Source organism: Prionailurus bengalensis, chromosome C2 (assembly GCF_016509475.1).
Source record: "Prionailurus bengalensis isolate Pbe53 chromosome C2, Fcat_Pben_1.1_paternal_pri, whole genome shotgun sequence".
In the NCBI taxonomy this organism is placed as follows: domain Eukaryota; kingdom Metazoa; phylum Chordata; class Mammalia; order Carnivora; family Felidae; genus Prionailurus; species Prionailurus bengalensis.
Window position 1 is genome coordinate 88400597 of NC_057350.1, and position 21935 is coordinate 88422531.

The 21935-nt window shown below is 39.6% G+C and overlaps 1 protein-coding gene across 2 annotated transcripts in view; it reads left to right on the forward strand.

Moving 5' to 3' along the window:
• The first annotated feature begins 8446 nt into the window (after nucleotides 1-8446).
• The window catches only part of ZMAT3 (zinc finger matrin-type 3), a 33274-nt gene continuing 19785 nt past the window's right edge, over nucleotides 8447-21935 (forward strand). The window contains exons 1-2 of one of the 2 annotated variants that reach the window (XM_043594870.1): nucleotides 8447-8838; nucleotides 12327-12653. In XM_043594870.1, the coding sequence (XP_043450805.1) occupies nucleotides 12384-12653 (270 nt within the window). In that variant the 5' untranslated portion in view covers nucleotides 8447-8838; nucleotides 12327-12383. The remainder of the gene's footprint in view (nucleotides 8839-12326; nucleotides 12654-21935) is intronic. The other variant, XM_043594868.1, reaches the window with a different exon arrangement.

Consider the following 21935-nt stretch of genomic DNA (forward strand, 5'->3'; position numbering starts at 1 on the left):
TTCTTTAATAGCTTGAAACATACTAATGGAAGATGGTGCTATTTGATAGATTAAAAAAAAAAAACTAACGGTTAGGGGCACCTGGGTGGCTCAGTTGGTTGAACCTCTGACTCTTGATTTTGGCTTCAGGTCATGATCCTGGGGTCCTGGGATTGAGCTCTGCTTTGGGCTCCACTCTGAGTGTGGAGCCTGCTTAGGATTCTCTCTCTCTCTCTCTCTCTCTCTCTCTCTGGATCCCTCTGTCTTCCTGCCCCTCTCCTCTGCTCTTGCTCTTTCTCTTAAAAAAAAAAAGCTAACAGTTAAACTGAAAGGAATTCTACATTTTTATCACATAAATGTATAGGCTTATAAAATTTTATATTTGGATATGCGTTCAGACATCTAATCCAAAGCATTTATTACGCATATAAGGAAGATGATACTCAAAGCTATTAAGTGATTTACCCACAGTCACTTAGAAAAAGGGTGTCACAACTGAGACAATTACCTAGGTTTCTTCCAGTTCTTTCCTTTGGCGCTAATGTCTTTCACTGTAGTCATCACCAATTGACAGGTGAAGTAGCTAGTACTTCCAGAAATATCCCCTCTTTCTGGCCAGAGATGTTGGATTCAGGGTGGACATTTGACCCACTCCAGTCCAAGTAAACTCTGTTTCAAGAGTTTGTTTGTTTGTTTATTTATTTACAAGTTTTATTTAAATCCAAGTTTGTTAACATATAGCGTAATAAGGATTCAGGAGTAGAATTTAGTCATCCCAACTAGTGCCCTCCTTAATGCTGTTTTCAAGGGTTTTAAAATTTGGAACAAAAACAAAAAGGCCTGAGATTCAATCTTCTCTCATGGTGGAAGTCTTAAGCTGTAATGTTTGGGAGCTATTGGCATCCAGGCCTTCTACCTGTGAGAAACAAAACTGCAATGAAACAGCCTGAATCCCATTAGCCTTAGGGGAGAAACAGATCCTAGAGAGAGATTCCTGGCAGCATCTGAGTCCTTGTTTCTAGGAGCCCAGCTGCCTTTCCCATAGTTGTACTACTACGAAATCTGAGATCCTTCCATTCCTTCTCAGTTTTAGTTGTTTTCTGTCATTGCCACCAAGAAGTACATGTATTAAACAGCTATAATTTTTATAGCAATATTTTAAGTTCCCAAGAAGAAGCAAATTAAGGAGAGGCCTCTGCTATGTGTCAGATATTAGACATAGGTTCTTATTATTTTTTTATCCTAACAATCCTGCGAAGCTGGTCTGATTTTCTCCACATTTCATACGAGGGAACTGAGGTTCAGAAAGAATCTATGTTAGGTTAGAAGGCTAGTGAGTAACTGCATTAGAATTTGAATTCAGATGATCAAATTCCGAAGCCTGTGCTCCTTCCAATGAGTCAGATCATCTTAAATTCTGTGCTTTCAGTTTTGCTATTCAAAGTGTGGCATTGAGACTACTAGACTACAGTGAGAGACTGTGTTGGCATCACCCGTGAGCTTGTTAGAAATGCCAAATCTCAGTCCTTACCTCAGACATACTGAGACATTATCTGCATTTTATCAAGATCTTCAGGTGACTTATGTACATATGAGTTTGAGAAGCTCTGAATGGAAACCAAGACTTTGGGGGCCAAGAGACCTAAGCTAAACAACTTTAAACTATAATCCAAAATTTCAGAATCATTTCTCTCATCTACAAAATGGATAAATTAATACCTACCTCAATGGAGTTATTGTAATGATCATAAAGCCACCAGCACAGTGTCTGATATGGTAGACTCTTATTTCACATTAGTGTCCTTCCTTTCCAACATTAAATAATTGTATGATTCTTGCCGTTATTGGATGTCACTGATAAGCACATACACAAAATGGTACAGAAAAGAATATGTGGATGCATAATGGTTTCTCCCAAACAGAGCAGTGACTGCAAGGGTGAAGGGTCAAGAAAAAGTATGGTTCGGCTTTCTTTTTCATAATGGATACACAAAATTGAGTTCACATTAATAGTATCAATGACAGAGAAACAGAGGGAAACTAATTGGTCTGAATAAGAAACACATATTTAAAAAAAATTTTTTTTTTCAACGTTTATTTAATTTTGGGACAGAGAGAGACAGAGTTTGAACAGGGGAGGGGCAGAGAGAGAGGGAGACACAGAATCGGAAACAGGCTCCAGGCTCCGAGCCATCAGCCCAGAGCCTGACGCGGGGCTCGAACTCACGGACTGCGAGATCGTGACCTGGCTGAAGTCAGACGCTTAACCGACTGCGCCACCCAGGCGCCCCAGAAACACATATTTTTAAAATAAAAATTAACTCTAGTATTTTTTTAGAATTGGCAGAGAAGTTATGTAGATTGTGAAGGGAGCAAGGTATTAGGCCAGGGAAGAAATATGGAGTTTTTAGGAAAGTAGCCAATTATTTCTGCTGCCTGTAGATCTTAAGACCAAAACTGGATAATCTGAAATCTCACAGGATAGAGAAAAGAAATATGATTGCCATTATATTAAAAGTACTCATTTTTGTCTCTTGTATGTTGATAGATTTGCTCACAAGGCAGAGTATATGATTCTAGTGATAGTATAAGAATATAATAAAGTTACTTAAATCCTTGAGCATAATACAAGGCTTTGGTAATTTTTCTGTATGTCAGCAATAATTACTTAAAAGTAAGTAGATTTCATTCAGTAAAACAAAATGTATATTTTACTTATTTGAATAATTATAATAATATGTCGAATATTGTACCTATGATGAAAAAAATCACAAAATCTTAGTGAAGGACATACAAGTCTTGGATCATTACAGAATGGTTAGGAAGATAATGCTATAAAATTTTAACTTCTCTCCAAATTAATAATTAATTAATTAATAAATAAAATTTGGATTAAAATCCCAATGAGGTTTTTCTTGGGCAATTTGACAATGTGATTATAACATTAAGCAGGAAGTACAAACAACAAAGAATAGGCAAGAAAACAAGAACAAAAGAGTAGTGAGATATATATTTTTATTTTTATTGAAGTAATATATATATAGTTTAAATTTTTTTTAAATGGGGATGCTTATATTAGTTATCTTTGCTTAACAAATTAACCAATTTTAGCAGCTTAAAATAGCATTCATTATCTTACATAATGTGATTATTTATTTATTTGAAAGAATTTTTTTTTTAAATTTTTTTTTTTCCAACGTTTATTTATTTTTGGGACAGAGAGAGACAGAGCATGAACGGGGGAGGGGCAGAGAGAGAGGGAGACACAGAATTGGAAACAGGCTCCAGGCTCTGAGCCATCAGCCCAGAGCCTGACGCGGGGCTCGAACTCACGGACTGCGAGATCGTGACCTGGCTGAAGTCGGACGCTTAACCGACTGCGCCACCCAGGCGCCCCTGAAAGAATTTTTTTTAACACTTATTCATTTTTTGAGAGATGGAGACAGACACAGATATGAGCAGGGAAGGGACAGAGAGAGAGGGAGACACAGAATCTGAAGCAGGCTCCAGGCTCTGAGCTGTCAGTACAGAGCCTGACACGGGGGCTCAGGCCCACAAACCACAAGATCATGACCTGAGCCGAAGTCAGACGTTAAACTGATTGAACCACCCAGGCGCCCCTGTGATTGTTTATTTTATGTGTCAACTTGACTGGATCATGAGATCTCTACGTATCTGGTAGACATTATTTCAGGGTGTTTCTGAGGGTGTTTCTGGAAGAGATTAGCATTGGAATCAGTAGACTGAGTAAAGTGAATTGCCTTCCCCAATGTGGGTGGGCATTACGCACTGTATTGAGGACTGAATAGAAGAAAAAGATGGAGGAAGAAGAATTTACTCTCTCTCTTCCTGACCGCTTGAGCTGGAGTATCAGTCTTCTCTTGACCTTTGATGCTCCTAGTTCTATAGAGATGTCTTCCTCCCAGAGGGAGATTTTAATCTGCAGGTTAAAGACTTTTAACTGACCCCCCCCCCCAAGTCTCTTTCCCTGTCCCTGTTTTGCTGTGTAATTTAAGCTTGAAGAAATCAGGTAATTTGTTCTATGTCTAGATTTTATTGAATGCATCCCCATAGTGCAGTTTAACATGTTTCTCTGCCCTGTTATGTCTTGCTAGCTGGCAGTTGAATCTACAGGTTCGATCAGGAGCTGGAGGATGGTGATTTAAGATACCTTTTCAGTGTCCGACTTCAGAGCTCACTCTTCCCTTCTCCTCATGTAGTATCACCAGGCTGCTGGCTTACTTTCTGAGATCTCCTGGCTCTTTTCCCTCTTCAAGCCTGGATCTCCTCTCTCCTATTTCTGTCACCTGCAGCGTTTGGATTCTATTCCCAGTACTTTCTCCTCAGTTGGGGAAATGGAGTTAGGGTTAGTTAGCTCTGAGGGTTTATGGGCCCTGATGTGCTCCAGTCCCTTCTGAACTCATCACGTACCCATTGCATGCACCTGCTTCTGGACTATGCATGGCTCTTCTCCATTTCAGCTGCTGTCCTCAAATTGGCCCACTGAGCTTTCCGGTGCATCCCTGTCAGCTTGATTGGTATTCTCAGTCTGTCTCGTGTCCCTGCTGTTTTTCTCTGCTTTCGCTCACTAATACCACACAGCTCTGTAGCTATTGGTGGTTTGTCTCTGTTGTTACTTATATTTTGAGGTGGTGGGGATACTTTGTGGTAGTAGTTGTCCAAAGACTTTTGGGCTTGCTACTTACTTTGTCTACTTTTTTAATCGGGGGAATTTAGGGAGGTTAAAAACTCATGCCAGTGATGTTGCCGTTTTCCCACTATTTCTTCACACTTTATTTTTAAGTAAAAAATGTTAAAATGTTATTAAAATTCCTGAGAGATTATGTTGCTTGATTTGAGTTTTGTTGTACTGCTTTGATTATAAAGGACGGATTGTGTTGAAAAGCAGAGGTTAGTGTCAAAGACAAATAATTTTGGAGGCTTTCTCTGATAATTTAAAGAGGGAAGTAGGTCTGGAAGACATAATGTTCCATGGCCTGGGCATGAGAGTAAAGGATATGGTCTCAAAAGATGATGGAAATTTATATTCCAAAGGGGGTCTGAACTGACAAATTGCATCAGTCCATGGAGAGGAACGAGTGTTTCTCCTTTTTTTGATTTTGGGTATAACATGAAGACTTCTGGCTTAGATTCACCATAGGCTCACACCATGACACCAAAAGTGTGTTAGAACCGTCTTCTTGGTAAATAAACTAATGAAAAGTGTAGATTTTATCATATGGGATCTAACAGAATGAAAAATCATTATCCTTATTTTAATATGGAAGTTTCCTCTTGATAAATTGAGAGTTTCCCACATAATAGTTATACCAAAGAGACAACATTCCTATGAAGTATAATTGTCAAGCACTATAATCCCCATTACAGAGGAAGGAAACAGAAGTACCTCATTCATTAATTTATTCATTCATCCATATATCCAATTGAGCATGGTGATACAAATATACTAGTTATGTTAAATCAAGTAATAAAACTCAAGAGTGCAAAAAAATTTAAAAGAAAATTGTCTCAACGTTGAGATCTCGCTCTTCCTAAGGCCAGAAAACTTCACTTGGTCAATTCCACCTGCATTTCTGTTACCCACAAATCTCTTCTGTCCCCACATAATTTCTGGCTAAAATGTAATCAGTTTAGAATGATCTGATTCCCCTTGTTCTTCTCAGGGAAGCAACTAAACTCTTTGGGGTGGAGTGCATAGGTAGGGGGTAAGAAGAGATACCTGATTTCAGATGTGAACACCCTTGCGTTTGACCTCAGAAGCTGATGTCCACGTTTCCATTGCTTTTGGATCACTGATATATGCACTCAGCTGTGTCCTTAATTTTGACCTCTAGGCCATTCAACCCTTTGTAGTCCTCCCAGCCTCTTTGAAGGGTCTTTATTGCCATAGACACTAAAGAACAGGTTTGAGGGCTTTCCTCTGGCTCTTCATACACAAATGCTTCATGCCAACATGCTGCTGTCTGTTGGCTTATTAAAGAAAACCCCCAGGACCTTGGTTGTTTTCCTGATCGCTGTGCTAGTAATAGAACTCAGATCTTTCCTGTCTTCAGATCTTAGGAACATATCTCGGGGTTCTGTTATTTTTAACTCCATAGTTTCTTTTAGGTTAATCTTGACTGTGAAGATGAGGCACAAGTCCCTTCTTGGGAGATACACACTAATACTTCTAGGATGAGAAAATTGGTTCCTCTTTGCGGCAGACTGCATTACTGTTTATAATTAAATCACCACCCATCACTGCCCTGTAAGATTGTACTCCATGCCTATTGACATGTGATTTGCCTCTGGAAGCTGTCGACTTCTCCAGTGACTTGGGGTTTGGATCTATGAAAGGTTTTGGCCAATAGGATTTGAGTGGACATGTCATGATACATTGGAGAAGCAGTTTTAAGAGGTCTCATGTGTTTCCACCAGCTCTCTGGCTCTTTCCATATGCCGTGGGAATTGCCAAGTCCCAAATAAGGGCTGCTTCTTCAGCCTGGGACCTGGAACAAGAAGACACAGGGAGCTGATCCACAGCATGTTATTAATACAAACAAGAAAACTTTGTGGCAATTCGCCATTGGGATTTGGGCGTTATTTGCTTTTACAGCAAAACTAATACATTATGGTCTAATGTCTGTCTTTCTTTCAGCTCTTTAGAAGCTGAAACTCATGAAGTACAGCTACTGCAAAACCAAACCTTTGACTTATGAGACTATTGTCACACCATGAGCTTGAAATCTATTAAACAAACATCTGAGAGTTGCTTCTTCTTTCTTCCTGAGGCAGGGAAGGAAGTGCTCTGGCTGTTTGGGAAGAGTCTGAGACCAGAGGTAGAGGACATGGAAATGTAGGTGTATGTGTACAGAGCTGGGGGATGACACGCCTCAGTTAATATTTCATATTTTTGTCCTGACATACAAAACTGCACAAAAGAATGAAATATACCACTTGAAAACTCCAAGATAGCTATCCTTTCTATCCTTAAGGGATTTATAGGGCAGATTAGTCATTTCTTTAAGCAACTGTAACAAGAGGCAATAAATACTAAGTGTGTCAGCGAGGTGTGCAGAGAAAGTGCTATGGAGCTCATTGAAGAAGAGGCCTTTAAGGATAGGTGGGATTTAGAAATGCAGGGATAGGTGAGAAAAAGCACTTTGCACTCAAGATGCTGATAGAGCTAAATTACAGAGGAGGGTGAGTGCCATGGATGGGGCCCATCCATGAGTAAACAAGTAAATGTGAGTGACTTCATTTTGTTCATTATTTAGGAGACTGGTGGGAGGGTCAGGTCAGAAAGGTTAGCAGAGGTCCAGTTGCAGTCCTAGCTAAATAAAGAGTGTAGACTGTGACATGGCTAAAGAGCATGCAGAAAAAGGACTGGAAAGTGGATTTCAGCAGCATTTATTATTTTAAAAACAATGTGTCCATGTAAAATTTTGACACATAAAGTATGTATACATAAACAGTTGGAGAATCAATTCAGAAAAATTCTGTTATCTATTTAACCATAATAGATTACTCTCCCCAAATGGCTTGGGTATACTAGCTGTGTGTGTATGATTGCTAAACAGTCACTGTATTTATGAAGTCATTTCTGGAAAACAGTCAATCTGGTTTGTTGTTAGTGGTACTGGATGCTATGTTTCAGTCAAAGAAACAGCCTTAATTGCCTGAAGTAGTTGCTTGCTATGAGGGAACGTCTTGCTATATTTAGATCTCCTTGACATTTTAATTAATGATTAAAAAATAAGCACATGAATGTGTGAATATACCTAATGGCACTGAAGTGTACACTTAAATGGTGAAAATAATAAATTTATGTATATTTTGCCATCCTCGGTCCCCCCCCCCCCCCAATCTTCTTATGGAATAGTTTACAAATTAATAGAAGTTTGGAGCTGGAAATTCCTCAGCTCATCTCTCTAAGTCAACTCTACAGGTGTTGAAGTTGCCTACGTGATGATGTGACATTCTAGCATTAGATAACCTCTTCCTGGTCTTTCCTACTCTGCAGATAGGGATCCAGGGGTCAGGAGAAAGTCTTCTCTTTCTCTTGCCCACTGTAGCATAGGAGAGAGGGTGTGTGTGTGTGTCTGTGTGCCCTGGCGCGCACACGCGCTCTTGTCTGATTGGAGACCTCTGAACCGTCAGCCGCGCTCTTCTTCCATCCTGGGGAGAGGTGCAGTTTAAAGGTTCTGTCACAGCACTTTAAAGGATCCTGGACAATTTGGCAGGAGCTTAGGAGGCAACCATCGGACTGAAGGCGCGGCTGGAGTGAAAAGGTTTGGATCTCAACGACAGGAGATGAAAGTTGGCAAAAGCTCTGCCCAAGCTTTTGCTCTGGATCAACTTTCCAGCGTGTTTGTGATGAACAGCACTTAGGACCTGTCCGCTGGGTGGTGCACCCTCCTTCCGCCCTGTGCTTGTTTTCCATTCCCGCCCCAGGGGCCCTGCTATCGCAGTGCCCGCACTTGTCCCGCGCACACCCGGCCTGTCAGGGATGCTGGAGACACGCGTGCAGCCGCCGCGGCCGCCGCCGCGCCCGCGGCGGCCGGGCTGCCCCGCCTGGCACATGCGCAGTGGAGACGCCGGGCCGGCGCCTTCAGTCTCCTCCTCCGCCGCCTCCCGGTTCCGCAGTCACTTCCTGCAGCTGTTTCCCAGTGGGTACGGCTGGACTGACTTTTGACAGTCAGCCTTCAGCTGCGGAGGGGGCTTGGCGGGGGCTAGCCCGGAAAGTTGCGTCGAGAGAGGCGGAGTTGAGCCGGGCCGAGCCGGGTGCGCGGGGCAGACGGTGGCGGGCGCCCGGCGTGGACGCGGCGCCCAGACTCCCCGCGCGTCCCGAGGGTTCCGGTAAGTGCCGGTGATCGCGAGCCGCGGGGCATTTAGGACGAGCCCCGGAGCGACGGCGGCTAGCGGTTCTTTCGGGTGCGGGCTTTCCACCTGCCCTCCACGTGACAGGCTTGCGCTGCTGATATTTGTGTTTGTTTTTGAGCATTTCACGTGCACCTTTTGGATGGTCTAGGCGTGCTGCTGCCTTGGCCCTCACGCTTGCCCCCGCCCGGTGGGAGACCGGGGATTCCATCTTTCGTGATGGCATCCTTATGGGATCGAGGTGCGTGAGTGTGTGCGCGCTCGTGTTTATGCAGGCACATATTAGGAATGTAAGGTATACGTGGGCGATACTGAAGTGTATGTAGCTTAGATTCAAACGTGTAAATGGTTCCCTTGGGTTCGGCACCGTCTTAGCTGAAACTGGAAAACATTCGCCAATTCACCAAGGCCTCTTCTCCCCCAGATCCCTGCATTCTTCTGAATCTTCCTTATATGATAGACCTTGCCTCAGCTGATTATTTTTCTATTTTTCTCTCTTTCATTACTTCTCGCTGCGTTCTGATGACCTCTGAGTAATGCTCACCATTTCCCCTCATTTCCTGAATTCCCAATTACTGTAGACTTCCCTAGTTTGCTGTGGTACCAATAACCTGTTCCTTTACACTGTATTCTTTCCTCTGTAGGTTTCTCCAACTGAGAAAGTGATTGTCTTTAATACAGTATGTGAAAAGTAGGCCCCAGTCTGATCATGAAAACTATGCCATGATCATTCCTTTTCTTCGAACAGGGTACACCATGAAAGCTTGACTTTCTTTATTGTTCCCTCAACCCCTTCCAAACCAGGACGTTAACCACTATAAGTCCTTCGTTTATGCCACTTAAAGCATCAGATTGAATGGTTTTTAAAGTCTGAGGAATATATTATTTACATTAGCCATCAAGTTAGTTTCTTTTACTCTAATGCAGTAGTTGAACGGATCCGAGTCACATACGGTTTGGGTTTCTCTATATTCTATCACTAATGCTTTCACTAAAGACTAGGTTTTATTTCTTTTAGATTTAATTTTTATGTTAGGTTTTTTTTTCCCCCCAAGCATGGTAATACTTGATGTAGTTGTCATGCACATATCCTTTTTGGGAGTTGACATTATCATTTTGCTTGTTAAATATCACAAGAAATGATTTTGGAATATCTGGCTATTCTTTAAAAATTATAAAGATAAAATGTGATAATGGGTAGTTCGTACTTGGCAAGAATTTTTTCTGTAATGCACAGGATTTTATCACCTCTGGAAGGGCCCTCTTGGACCTTTGTGCTTTGAGACTGGACTTTATTTTGATGGAAACCTGTAGGCAACACTGGGGGGATGCGTGCTGGAATTTCCTCAAGTGGGAGTGAGCTTTCATAAAACAAGTCCAGACATGTCTAGGCAATCAGTAGTGTTTGATTTTGTTTGTATTGTCGATTTCCTTTATCCAGATGTTTCAACACTCTCCTCCATTTTCTGAACTGGCAGCTTGTTTGTGGCAGTTTGGTAGCAGTATGTCTCTGTACAGGTGGCATGTGTAGTCTTTTAATATTACGAATTGTTATAATTAGATAGCTAACTTTTTGAAAAAGTGGCTTCGTCTCCTTAGTTTTCCTTTTTCAAATATCCATGCCTGTCTTGTTTGATTTAATCGAGAAGGGTAATATGATTATAGAGAATCTGACTTTTTAAAGGTTCTAAATCTGTATTGCTTTTCTTTATGTTCTTAGAGATATGGACAGTATACTTCTGCTTAAGAATAAAATAATATTGTTCTTTTAAATATTATGATGAATGAGAAGTATTGTTGAATATCATGACTAATAATTTTTGTATTTTGCTCTTAACTCCGTTATTTTGCCATTGCCCTGATATCCTCTGCTGCCCCCAGACCCTGAATTTAGTATAAAAGTTATTACTTGATTGCAGGTATACTTATAATTGTGCTAAAAGAGATGTTTAACTTTTTAAAATTTTGGTTAATTTTAGTAAATCTATTATCGTCAGAAAATGTACACATTTCTATTGCAGCTGGAAATTTTCAGCAGTTTAAAATAGCCGTATTTTATTGACCAAGAAAAGAGGTTTTAGTAGTGTTGAGAGAGTGGAAGGAATTGTGTGTTTTGGAGTAAGGATTTTAATTTGGGCTAATTAGAATCATGGGAACTCAGAGCGTGTACTGTGGTTCATTTTGAGATACTCAGGGTTGGAAGATGCCAGCTGGGTGGGAGGCTGGAGAAACCATGTATAAAATTGAAGAGGTATTGGAACATATTGGATCTTTTCGGAGCAAAACAGAATTGAGATTATCAGTTACTTAATAAAAAGGAGAAAGGAAATTGCTGAAAGACCGATGAGGAACTAGAATTAAATTGGGCTAATGGTAGTGTGATCCATTACCTCTTAGGACATTTAGTTGATACATTATTTTATGCAGGTAATTTATGGCTAGAAGAAGAGAAAATATTCTGATTTTTTTAGGCGACTCATGAATGTAAGGCCATACAAAGTGGGGTCCTATGCTTAAGGGCCTACAGGGAGCAGGCAAGTAGCACAGATACAGACAGCAGGCTAAGTGGGGAAGAAGGTGGCCCCAAGAAGGCAAGCCTGGCTACTGGCCTCTCAGCCTCTCAGCACTGACTAGCTAATTGTCCATATAGGACCAGGTGCCAAGTGTTGCCAGATCATCCTTTTATCAGGAGAAGCCAGGAATCTCTTGATTTTTAAATGTTGATGACTAATTCAATTTAAAAAGTGAAAGCAAAACAAAACACTGTATATTCCAAACAGAGGACATCTGAAGTTGCATGTGGCCCACACGCTGTCTACAGCCTCTGCTGGGAGGAATCATTGGTTTACCTATTTAACTATTACTGGTTGATGGGAAGGAACTCTTTTATTTATTTTTGTTACACTGTAACTGAGTTATTCCTAAACTTCCTTGATATTTTAGCTAGCTCTCAGAGTGTTTTCAGGGTTCCAAGACATGACAGTCTTTATTTTGCTCTTTTTGACATCATCTGGATGGAAAGACTAGTTTGGATGGAAAGGAGACATTTGCTAAGGTTCTTAGCCTGTAGTGTTTTTGTCTATGCATAATTATCATCAAGAGTATTTAAGTGTAAGTGTGCCTGAGGGAAGGGGTCTGGACTAGGTGACCTTTGATGTCCATTTCAGCCATGTGACTTTTAGATTTAATTAGCCATGGATGCAATGCTATTAATGTTCATGGGCCAGAGGGACCGCAGTTGGAGCTGTGCCAAGCAAAATAAAGCGAAATCTATAAAGCTGTTCTCAGTGGAAGAGCATAGTGTCAGTGTGGATTAACAGACAGGGGAGGTCTGCTAGAGGAGGCAAGAAGAAATCCCAAAGGTGGCTTGGAGAAGTAGAGGAAGGGGTCAGGTGGTGTGGTCATTTACATGTCATATTGCTGAGGTTACATTTTTAAGTGAGCATTTTTTTTCCCTCTTGATTCAGATTTGAAGAACTGACTTCTCATCGCCCATTGGATTATGCCCAAGGCTTTCCTACCCAATGATCCTCTTGCAACACGCCGGGCTTCCTCTGCCTAAGCGGCCCTCATCCTCTCCTCCTATGTCAGTGGCCGCCAGGTCTACAGGAACCTTGCAGCTTCCACCACAGAAGCCTTTTGGGCAGGAGGCTTCCTTGCCTCTGGCAGGGGAAGAGGAGTTACCTAAGGGAGGAGAGCAAGACTCTGCCCTGGAGGAGCTATGTAAGCCCCTGTACTGCAAACTCTGCAATGTCACCTTGAACTCGGCGCAGCAAGCCCAGGCTCATTATCAGGTAAGGAAAGAAAAGAAAAACAGGAATTCAGTGAGAGAATGTTTTAGGGCTTTGCCCATTTCAGAGTCATGTCTGCAGATATGACCAATTGTGCCTGGAATAATCAAGATGGCTTAGTGAAGAACTAGATATTAGTTTGTCTGATAAAAAAGCATAAGGTTCCTACATTAAAAGAGAGCATCACGTTTCACAGAATGGGCTCTCAACGTAACTGTGTGGCATTTGATAGCTTACTACTTGTTGTAGGCAAACGTGCATCATCTGTGCTCGTGGGCCAACGTGCAATCCTCAGGTGAATAGGTATTTGAAACATAATGTACCAAGCTCAGTTCAAATGGTTTATAAGAATTAGCCTTATAAATATTATCTTGTAGCTAATACAGTTTATCTCAGTGCAAGGTAATCTCTATGAATCTTACACTTTGTCTCTTTGACCTCTGACTCTTCTTATATAACCTGTCACTCCTAAGGAAAACATGTATTTTTCTGTCGTTAGAATAAAATGACGTTGGAATATTGAGCCTTATCCTTCATAGGAAGCATACTGTGGTTTCTTTTAGCCCGTTAGTGTGAACTGATAATCATTTCTAAGGTTTAAAGCTTTCACCTCCATGTAGAATGGCTAGCGGAAAGGACAATTTTAAAGGGTGTTATTACCTAAGAACAAATAGAAAGCTAACTTTTGGCTCGAAAGAGAGGGTACGGTATTTGTTTTTATTGTAGATTGCTATCCGTATACAATTATGTAATTTCCTTTTTTGGAAAAAGGCGACCTGAGAAGCAACTGGGGCCAAACACCACTGAATGAAAGGATGTCTTCTGGGTCAGCATTGATTTGGCTGTTTATTCTTTGCACGAGTAGCTGCGATAATAAGACGTAAGGTAGAAAGATGACTTATACAAGTATTTCTTCCATCGTGCCACTATAACCATCTCTAACTTACGGGTTTTATTCACTGTAAGTGTAAATCTTTTTTGTTTTGTTTTGATCCTAAAGACTGATGACTGTGTCACTTGGTGATTGTACATCAGAAATATTGTGATGGTATATTGTTTTCCTGGGGATTTGGGGAAGAGACAATGTGTGGCTTCCCTGGAGTTCCCTTTGTTTGGGTTTGTTTGGCCCTCAGGTGCAGAGGATTGAGTTAATTATATCTCATATCTTGGCACATGTCCTCATTGGTGCATGAAGGCATCTTCTGGTTTTATTTTTACATTTTCTCCCCTTCTCCAGCCCCACTGTCATTCTCTCTGTGTACCACTCTCCACCACAGTGTTTGATACAGGGTCTTCCTTTGCCTCTTTTACTGTTTGAGGGGAGTCAGGATGATGCTTGTCAAACCCAAGACTCAGTGCTAGTTTTCCTCTTCATTCATTCCTGCAGAATGGCCAGTTTTATAGGCTAAGACTCACTTTGAAAAATCAAGCTTAAGTTCTCAAGTTTTGATTTTTTTTTTCAACGTTTATTTATTTTTGGGACAGAGAGAGACAGAGCATGAACGGGGGAGGGTCAGAGAGAGAGGGAGACACAGAATCGGAAACAGGCTCCAGGTTCTGAGCCATCAGCCCAGAGCCCGACACAGGGCTCGAACTCACGGACCGCGAGATCGTGACCTGGCTGAAGTCGGACGCTTAACCGACTGCGCCACCCAGGCGCCCCACAAGTTTTGATTTTTAAGTCATTAACTTGAGAGAAAACCTACCTGTGTGTGCCCTTTAAAGAAGAGTTGCTTACTTTTATGAGGTAAAAATTTACACTCTTGGGCAGTGTGTAATTTTAATATGTGTGTATGGATTATATCTGTATCTCCTGCCTTTTTTTCCCCTCCTAATACCACGTTATGGCTCTATAGACAGTAATGGATGCTTCTGGTTATGAATAGAGAGAATTCAATTTGAAGAGGGTCATTGGATTATAAGGCTTAACCTAGATAAGAAACAATCTGCATTTATTGTTGTTTTTTCTTTGATTTTACATTTGTGTGTGTGTGCGTGCGCACACATGTGTGCTCTGAACTTTTTAGTTGGTAAGATTAGTAATTGTACTTAATTTCATCTCTGTTCATGATATGGTAAATATGTAAATTAGAAAACATGAGAACAGGGAAGTGAAATTTAGATAAATGTCTCTATAATCAGAATTTTTAAGGGGAAAAGTTGGAGAAGGATAGCCTGTCATAGTGGATAATTTAAGCAGCCAAGAACTAGGGTAAAAATAGAGTAAAGAGAAGCAAGTGGGTATAAAGAAAGTAGAACCTAATGGAAAATTAAAAGTTTGGGGTTTTTCTTAGTTTGTTTCTAAGAGCTTAGAAGCAAAGATTTGAAAGAAGTCAGTGTTATTGTTAAAGAGGGAGGTGTTTTGTTTTTGTTTTCCCTTTACAGAGAAACAAGGGAAAGCAGTTAATGTATGAGCATGTGAAAGTATGGAACAATTTTATTAGCATAGTATAGAAGGAAAGTTAATTTTATTTGTTTGTTTGTTTGTTTGTTTATTTATTTATTTATTTATTTATTTATTTATTTAGAGAGGGAGAGAGAGAGAATCCCAAACAGGCTCTGTGCTGTCAGCGTAGAGCCTGATGCAGGGCTCGATCTCATGAACTGTGAGATTGTGATCTGAGCTGAAATCAAGAGCCAGATGCTGAATGGACTGAGCCACCCAGGCACCCGGAGGAAAGTTAATTTTAGCAGTAAAATCTGAATGTCAACAAGATAGATGTGGTTGAGATGAGCGAGTGTGGATCAAAGAGTAGGTCAGAATAATAAACAGTCAGAGCATGGACATAACTTAGAGGTGGGTGAAACCACTACAGAAGGGAAACAGAAATGTCAGCCTGTAAGATGCATCAAAGGCTAATAGACAGTACACCAATAGACAATGATTAAAAACGGCTACTGAAGGGGTGCCTGAGTGGCGCTCAGTCGGTTGAACATCTGACTTCGGTTCAGGTCATGATCTCACGGTTCAGTTCAGTTGCTGAGTTTGAGCCCTGCATCGCCATCTCGGCTGTCAGCACAGAGTCTGCTTCCAATCCTCTGACCCTTTCTCCCTCTGCCCCTCCCCTGCTCGCTCTCTCTCTCTCTCTCTCTCTCTCTCTCTCTCAAACATAAATAAACATTAAAAAAAATTAAAAAGAAAAGGGCTACTGAAGACCAGGGTAAGACCAGTGAGTAAGGCTTACCAAGAACCAGAAATGGGCAGAACAGCAATGATTGTTAAGTAGGCTAATAAAACAAAGTGGTTGATGAGGTGATGGAAAGTTTTACTTCTGAAAACCTGCTTTATAATTTTTAATACCAAGCGATACCAAGACCACAAATTCACTATTTCTCTTACGCGTAAGATAAAAGGGGTCAGTGGTAGCCTGTTTATAAGCTAGAAACAGGTTTGTGTGAAATGATAAATCACGGTGATTACATTACTCAAAACGTTTTAGTCAGTTGGTGCCATTGTTGAAATCGCAAAGTTTCAAATTGCTCAGGGTATTATAAACAACCTTCAGTGTGGTGTGGGCAGTGTTATGCTAGAGTCTAACTGTATCATGTTCCAGAAATCCAAGACACACAATGGAAGCTGCTCAATATTTCCCTTTAAACTCACCACCTTCTTTCCCTGACATCCTGATGTTCCTGTGTTGGGGCTGCCTTCGCAGTGACCCCTGTGTATCTGTGGTCACCACAGATTTAGTTTTATTCCCGGGTCTTTTTAACCCAGTCCATCTGCTTCAAAATACCCTGAGTTGTTTTACTTTTAATGAGATTACCTATTTTTACAGTCTCACAATTATGGCTTCAGTTATATCTTAATTTAAAATAAAATCTTTGGAGGAAAAACATATCTTCGTTTTATTAGAATCTGTCTGCAGGCTTCAGGTCACTTAGGGCAAGCCTGGCATGGAGTAACACAACACTGTTTTAGCAGCAGACATGCCCAGAGGAAGAACTACTTTGGATAGAAGTCGTTAGCAGAAATAAAACAAGCAACCAAAAATGGATAAATTTTGCCAGGGCATCCACAATTGAGAATAAAGTCAACCAATTTATTTGCTAATTTGTGTGTCGATTTGAAAAATAACTGCTCACTCAAGGTGCATTTCCAAAGTTTGTCATAAACATAGATCTATTTCTATTTGTAATATTTAGCAGCTAAATAACAATGTACTGTATTAATTAGATTAATTTGAAAGGGAGACAGAATGCAGGTTAAAAAAAGTAGTTCTACAGTTGTGATGCTGATTGTAGTGATGTTAATTGATAATGCAGAGAATGCAATTGATGTTATCCCAAAGTTTAGAGTACTGATTTTGGTATTTATATTTTAACATTGGCTACCCGGTTTCATGATCAGCAACTCTAATCGCAGCTAATTTTTATGTTTTTCAAAATTCTCCCATCTGGTTGTTTTCCAAACGAACTTGCAGTGGACTGAGTTTAGTCAAAATGCACTTACTAGAAGACAGGAGGTCTCCATGATCCTGCCGGTGGCTGTGTCTCACCAGCTTTCTGCCTCTCCATCCTAGTCCCCTTGACCTCGTTCCTTCTTATTTCAGAAGAGTACATGTCCCTTCTTCTGTACGAGGCTGATTCCTTGCCCTAACTGTGGATTCCATCACCTGTCATCACTTCTTTACTTCGATCAAATTAAAAACCTGCTCAGGTTTTTCTATATAAATAAAAATAGCAACAGCAACCTTTCCTGTGCTTTTAATCCCTTTCTTTGGCAACTTTTCTCTTCTCTCCTAAGAGTTCTGACAGGTATAATTGTCCTCTCCTGGTCTTCATTTTCTATTCATTCACTGCATTCTGATTTCCGTTCCAATATTCTACTGAAATGGTCCTCTCCAAGGTCACCTGTGGTCTTACAGGTCAAATCTAGTTCTTTCTCGACCTTTTGTAGCATTTGCCACTAGGAACAGCTTCCTCAAAACATTTAAAGAAATTTTAACTCAAAATAATGCATATAGAACAAAGGGCATATAATGAAAAGCAGTAATCACCTGTTCTCTCTTCCTCTTCTGCCCCTTCCTTTTCTTCTCCATTCTGCCTTCCACCTCTCATCTTGTGTTGGCGATAGTTTTACTTTGACACTGTTAAGGTTGATCACATTTTTGTTTATTTGATAATCAAATTAAAATTTCTGTTGCTCTATTTATAGGGTTGATTCCAATTTTTGAAAGTTGACATTCAGCTTTTGCATTACTATGAGTAGGGGACTATTGTCCACAGTAGAACTGTTTTCTTCTCTGTTTCCAATGTCACGATCCCATGCTACTCAAAAGCGAAGTTCAAATGGATGACCCTTTCTTGAATGCCACCAGTTGCTCAAAATCATGCCCTTTTTAGTTCGTTTCATATGCGGATTGTAACTTAGAAATAACCTTTTGTTTTTCCTCGAGTTTCTGATACTTTAAAAACATAGGGAGAAGAATCTTATGAATTTATAACAATTGCTAGCTTCTTAATCTTTGTTTTTATTGCTTACAATCCGTTTTATTTATCCTTATTAGACCCACTGATTTCCTGTTCTAGTTTGGACTAGTTGTTTCACATTTGGTTCCTGACTTCATTGTGCAGCTTATTGTATACCCTAGAGTTTTTCATTGCTTTTCTTCTTGTGCCTTCTTTTTCTTACATAACATATCTTTATCATATCCCCATTTTCCCCTCCAGTGCGTCGCACTTTCCACTGTGTGGAATCCCCCCTTTATCCCAGATCCCTCCATCCTCCCATGCTCTCTGGGTTTGCTGCAGCGATGTCAATTTTGGATTTCTCTTCTTCGCTCTCTGGCTTGGACAACGCTTTTCTAAATATACATGTTTTCTTCCTGTCTTTCTATTTTCCAATCTTGTTTTATTGAAGTACCTCTTCACATTACTTGAAGGAAGAAAGAATAAATATAAATGTACGTTACAATACATCTCTCTCTTTAAAATAAAGTGAGGGAGTAATAAGAAATAAATTTTTCTGAGCCCTTGTGTGTCTAAAAATGTGTGTATTATGTTTTCTTATGTGACAGTTTATTTTCATGTTGAAATTTTTTTTCCTAAGAATGTTAAAGGCTATACCTCATTGTGTGTGCATGTGTGTGTGTGGTTTTTTTTTTTTTTTTTTTTTGTAATCTAGCATCGCTGAAGAGAAATCTTACTCTGATTCTTACTCTTTTGTGGGTGACCTACTTTAATTTTGGAACTTTTCTCCTTGGAAGCTTTTAGGCTCTCCTTTTGATCCCCAATATCTGAAATTTCACAGTGATGGATGTGTTTAGTTGTGCCTCTTTTCCCATTGGCCTTGGTCAGTGCTAGTAGTTCCTTTCAATTTGCATATTCCTGTTTCTATTGAGCTCTGGGGATTTTCTTTGATGCTGTTTCCTTGATAAAATTCTTTTCTATACTTTCTCTCTTTTCCTGGCAATTCTGGTAGCCCTTGCCTAGACTAGCTGGATCGATTCTTTATATTGCTTATCTCTTCTCTCTTTCATCATTCCTTTGTTTCTAAGAGGTATTGAATTCTAACTCTATATTGAATTTTTTTACTTTGGCATTTATGTCTTTAATTTTTAAGGGTCTCTTGTTTTCTTACCGTTTCCTTTGCTAGTATCTGTTCTGTAGGCTATTAGCTTAGAACATGAAATCATGGACTTTGGGGTCAGACTAGTCTTCAAATTGTAGTCTCACTAGTTACTAGATGTATGACATTGGAAATATATCCTAACTCCTCTCTGCCTTATGATGAAGAAGATGATGATGTCACTAGTAATAGTATGTGTAAGACATTTAGAAAAGTTTCTGGTACCTGAGATGGTTCTTAATACTGTTGACTTTTCCTAGGGTGCAGTGAGGCGTGGTGGCTCAGGATTGACCCCAGCTCTGCCACTTACTTGTGGCTTTGGGCAAGTTTTATCCTATTTTATTAACTTTTAAGTTTGAATAACCTTTAACTTACAAGCTGGTTCCAGAAACACTACCAAAAATTTCTGCATGTACCTCATCCGGATTCCCCAAATATAACTATAACTATATTTTATAACTATAGTACAATGATCAAAATCAGAAAATTAACACTGATAACAATAATATTATCTAATCTACAGACTACATTTCACCAGTTGTCTAATGGGGTCCTTTTCCTGGTTCCAGGATCCAATCCAGGATGAAATTTTGCATGGGGTTGTTATGTCTCCTTTAATCTAGACAGGTTGAGTTTTTTCTTTGTTTTTTACAATCTTGCAATTTTTGAAGAGTAGTTTTGTAGAATATCCCAATTTGGGTTTGATTGATGTTTTCTCATTATTAAGCTCAGATTCTGTGTGTGTGTGTTTTTTTTTTTGTTTTTTTTTTGTTTTTTTTTTTTTTACACAAATACCACAGAAGTGATGTTGCATCATTCCCGGTGCATCATACTGGGAAGGAGATGATATGAAAATTTTGCATCATTGGTGCTGTTGACTTTCGTTACTGGTTAAGGTGGTGCCTGCCAGGGTTCTTCTTTATAAAGTTACTATTTTTCTTCTTGTGTTTAATAAGTATCATGTGGGGAGGTACTTTGAGACTCTGTGAGTATTTTATTTCTTATGGTATTTTCACTGAGTAATTTTAACATCCATTGATGGTTCTTCCCTGCAGTGATTATTACTGTGGTGTTTGCCAAATGGTGATTTTTCTGTTTTAATTATTCTTTCTACCTTTATTAGTTGGAATTTTACCTTAAAGAAGAACTTTCTGCTTTCATTCAATCACCATAGATTATGGATTCTTATTTTATTCTACGGATATAATGTATTATTATCATTATTTATTCCGATGTTTCTGTTGTCCCAGATTTGAAAAGTGTGAGAATCTTCAAACTGGTGCCTGTGTCCTTTTAACACACTCCTGTAATTTTTGTCATGCTTCCTTAATTCCTGAATACAAAAGATTCTAGGATTTTCTTGTATTTTCCCTATGCTAGCCACTTCTTCAAGGAGCCAGGTATACTTCTATTGGAAAATGGTGTTTAGAAACCAAAATCTGAGTGCAAGGCATACTCTTTGCTACTGGGATGTTAGTGTTTCTAGATGATCTCAGTGGCAGAGCTAGTTATATATATTCATGTGTATACACATTTATATATATTTATGTGCATGTATGTTGAAAACTGAGTTCAGATTGAAACTTCCAATTTCAGTACAATAGGACAGTGTTCGTTCTAGCCTTTCATCTTTTCTTAATGTTTAATTTCTTTCTGGGATAGTGAAAAACTTAGGCACTCATTAACCACAACTCTCTCTCTCTCTCTCTCTCTCTCTCTCTCTCTCTCCATAGTTTGGGGATTGATAAGCTACATCCCCATGAAAAACCTACTAACGAGAGGATAATATTTGTGTATTGTTCTTTTTGTCTTTAGCATGATATATAGTAAAAATATTGCTTTAAAAAGTTACTTAGGTTACAGAGATGCTGCCTGCTATAAGGTTCTTGTTTTGTAAAGTTACTATTTTTCTTTTTGTGTTTAATAAGTTTCGTGGGGGTGATACTTTAAGACCATGTGAATAGTTTCTCCCCCCCCCCTCCATTCAGTATTGTTGTGTTATTCATTTTTTTATACAAAAGGTTTGTTTGTTTCTGTTTGTATTTTGAGTCCTCCCCAATTCTTGTTGACTTTGATTCTTTTTCTAAGTTTGTGAAATGTTAATATAGTTCTAAAAGTAAGAACTATACAAAAAAGTATACTTAGGAATGTATATCACATCCTACTATAACTTGTAGTCCATTCTCATATCCCTATTATTTATACATTTTAAGTGATCTTACTATCCCGTTCAGTTATTTAATGTATTATCTGGTTTGTCAGTTAAGGGTTTTTTATTTTAACGTTATTTGTTTTTGAGAGAGAGAAAGGGAGAGGGGCAGAGAGAGAGAGGGAGACACAGAACCTGAAGCAGGCTCCAGGCTGTGAGCTGTCAGCACAGAGCCTGATGCGGGGCTCAAACTCACAAACCACAAGATCATGACCTGAGCCAAAGTCAGACACTTAACCAACTGAGCCACACAGGCCCCCCTCTGGTTTGTCAGTTTTTAATGGTATTCCAGCTAAATTACCTATTGCAGAATCAATGGGCTTGTTCTACTTTCCTCTTCCTTTTTCTGTTTCTTGTTGCATGATTTCCATTGTGTCGTGTAATATTTGAACATCAATCTTTCATCCTGATCTCCACGTTTTATTTAGTTTTTGATCTAGAATTATATCTATGAAAACACTTACCATCAGCCCTTTTGCTGAAGTTTTCCCAGTCATTTTTTGGT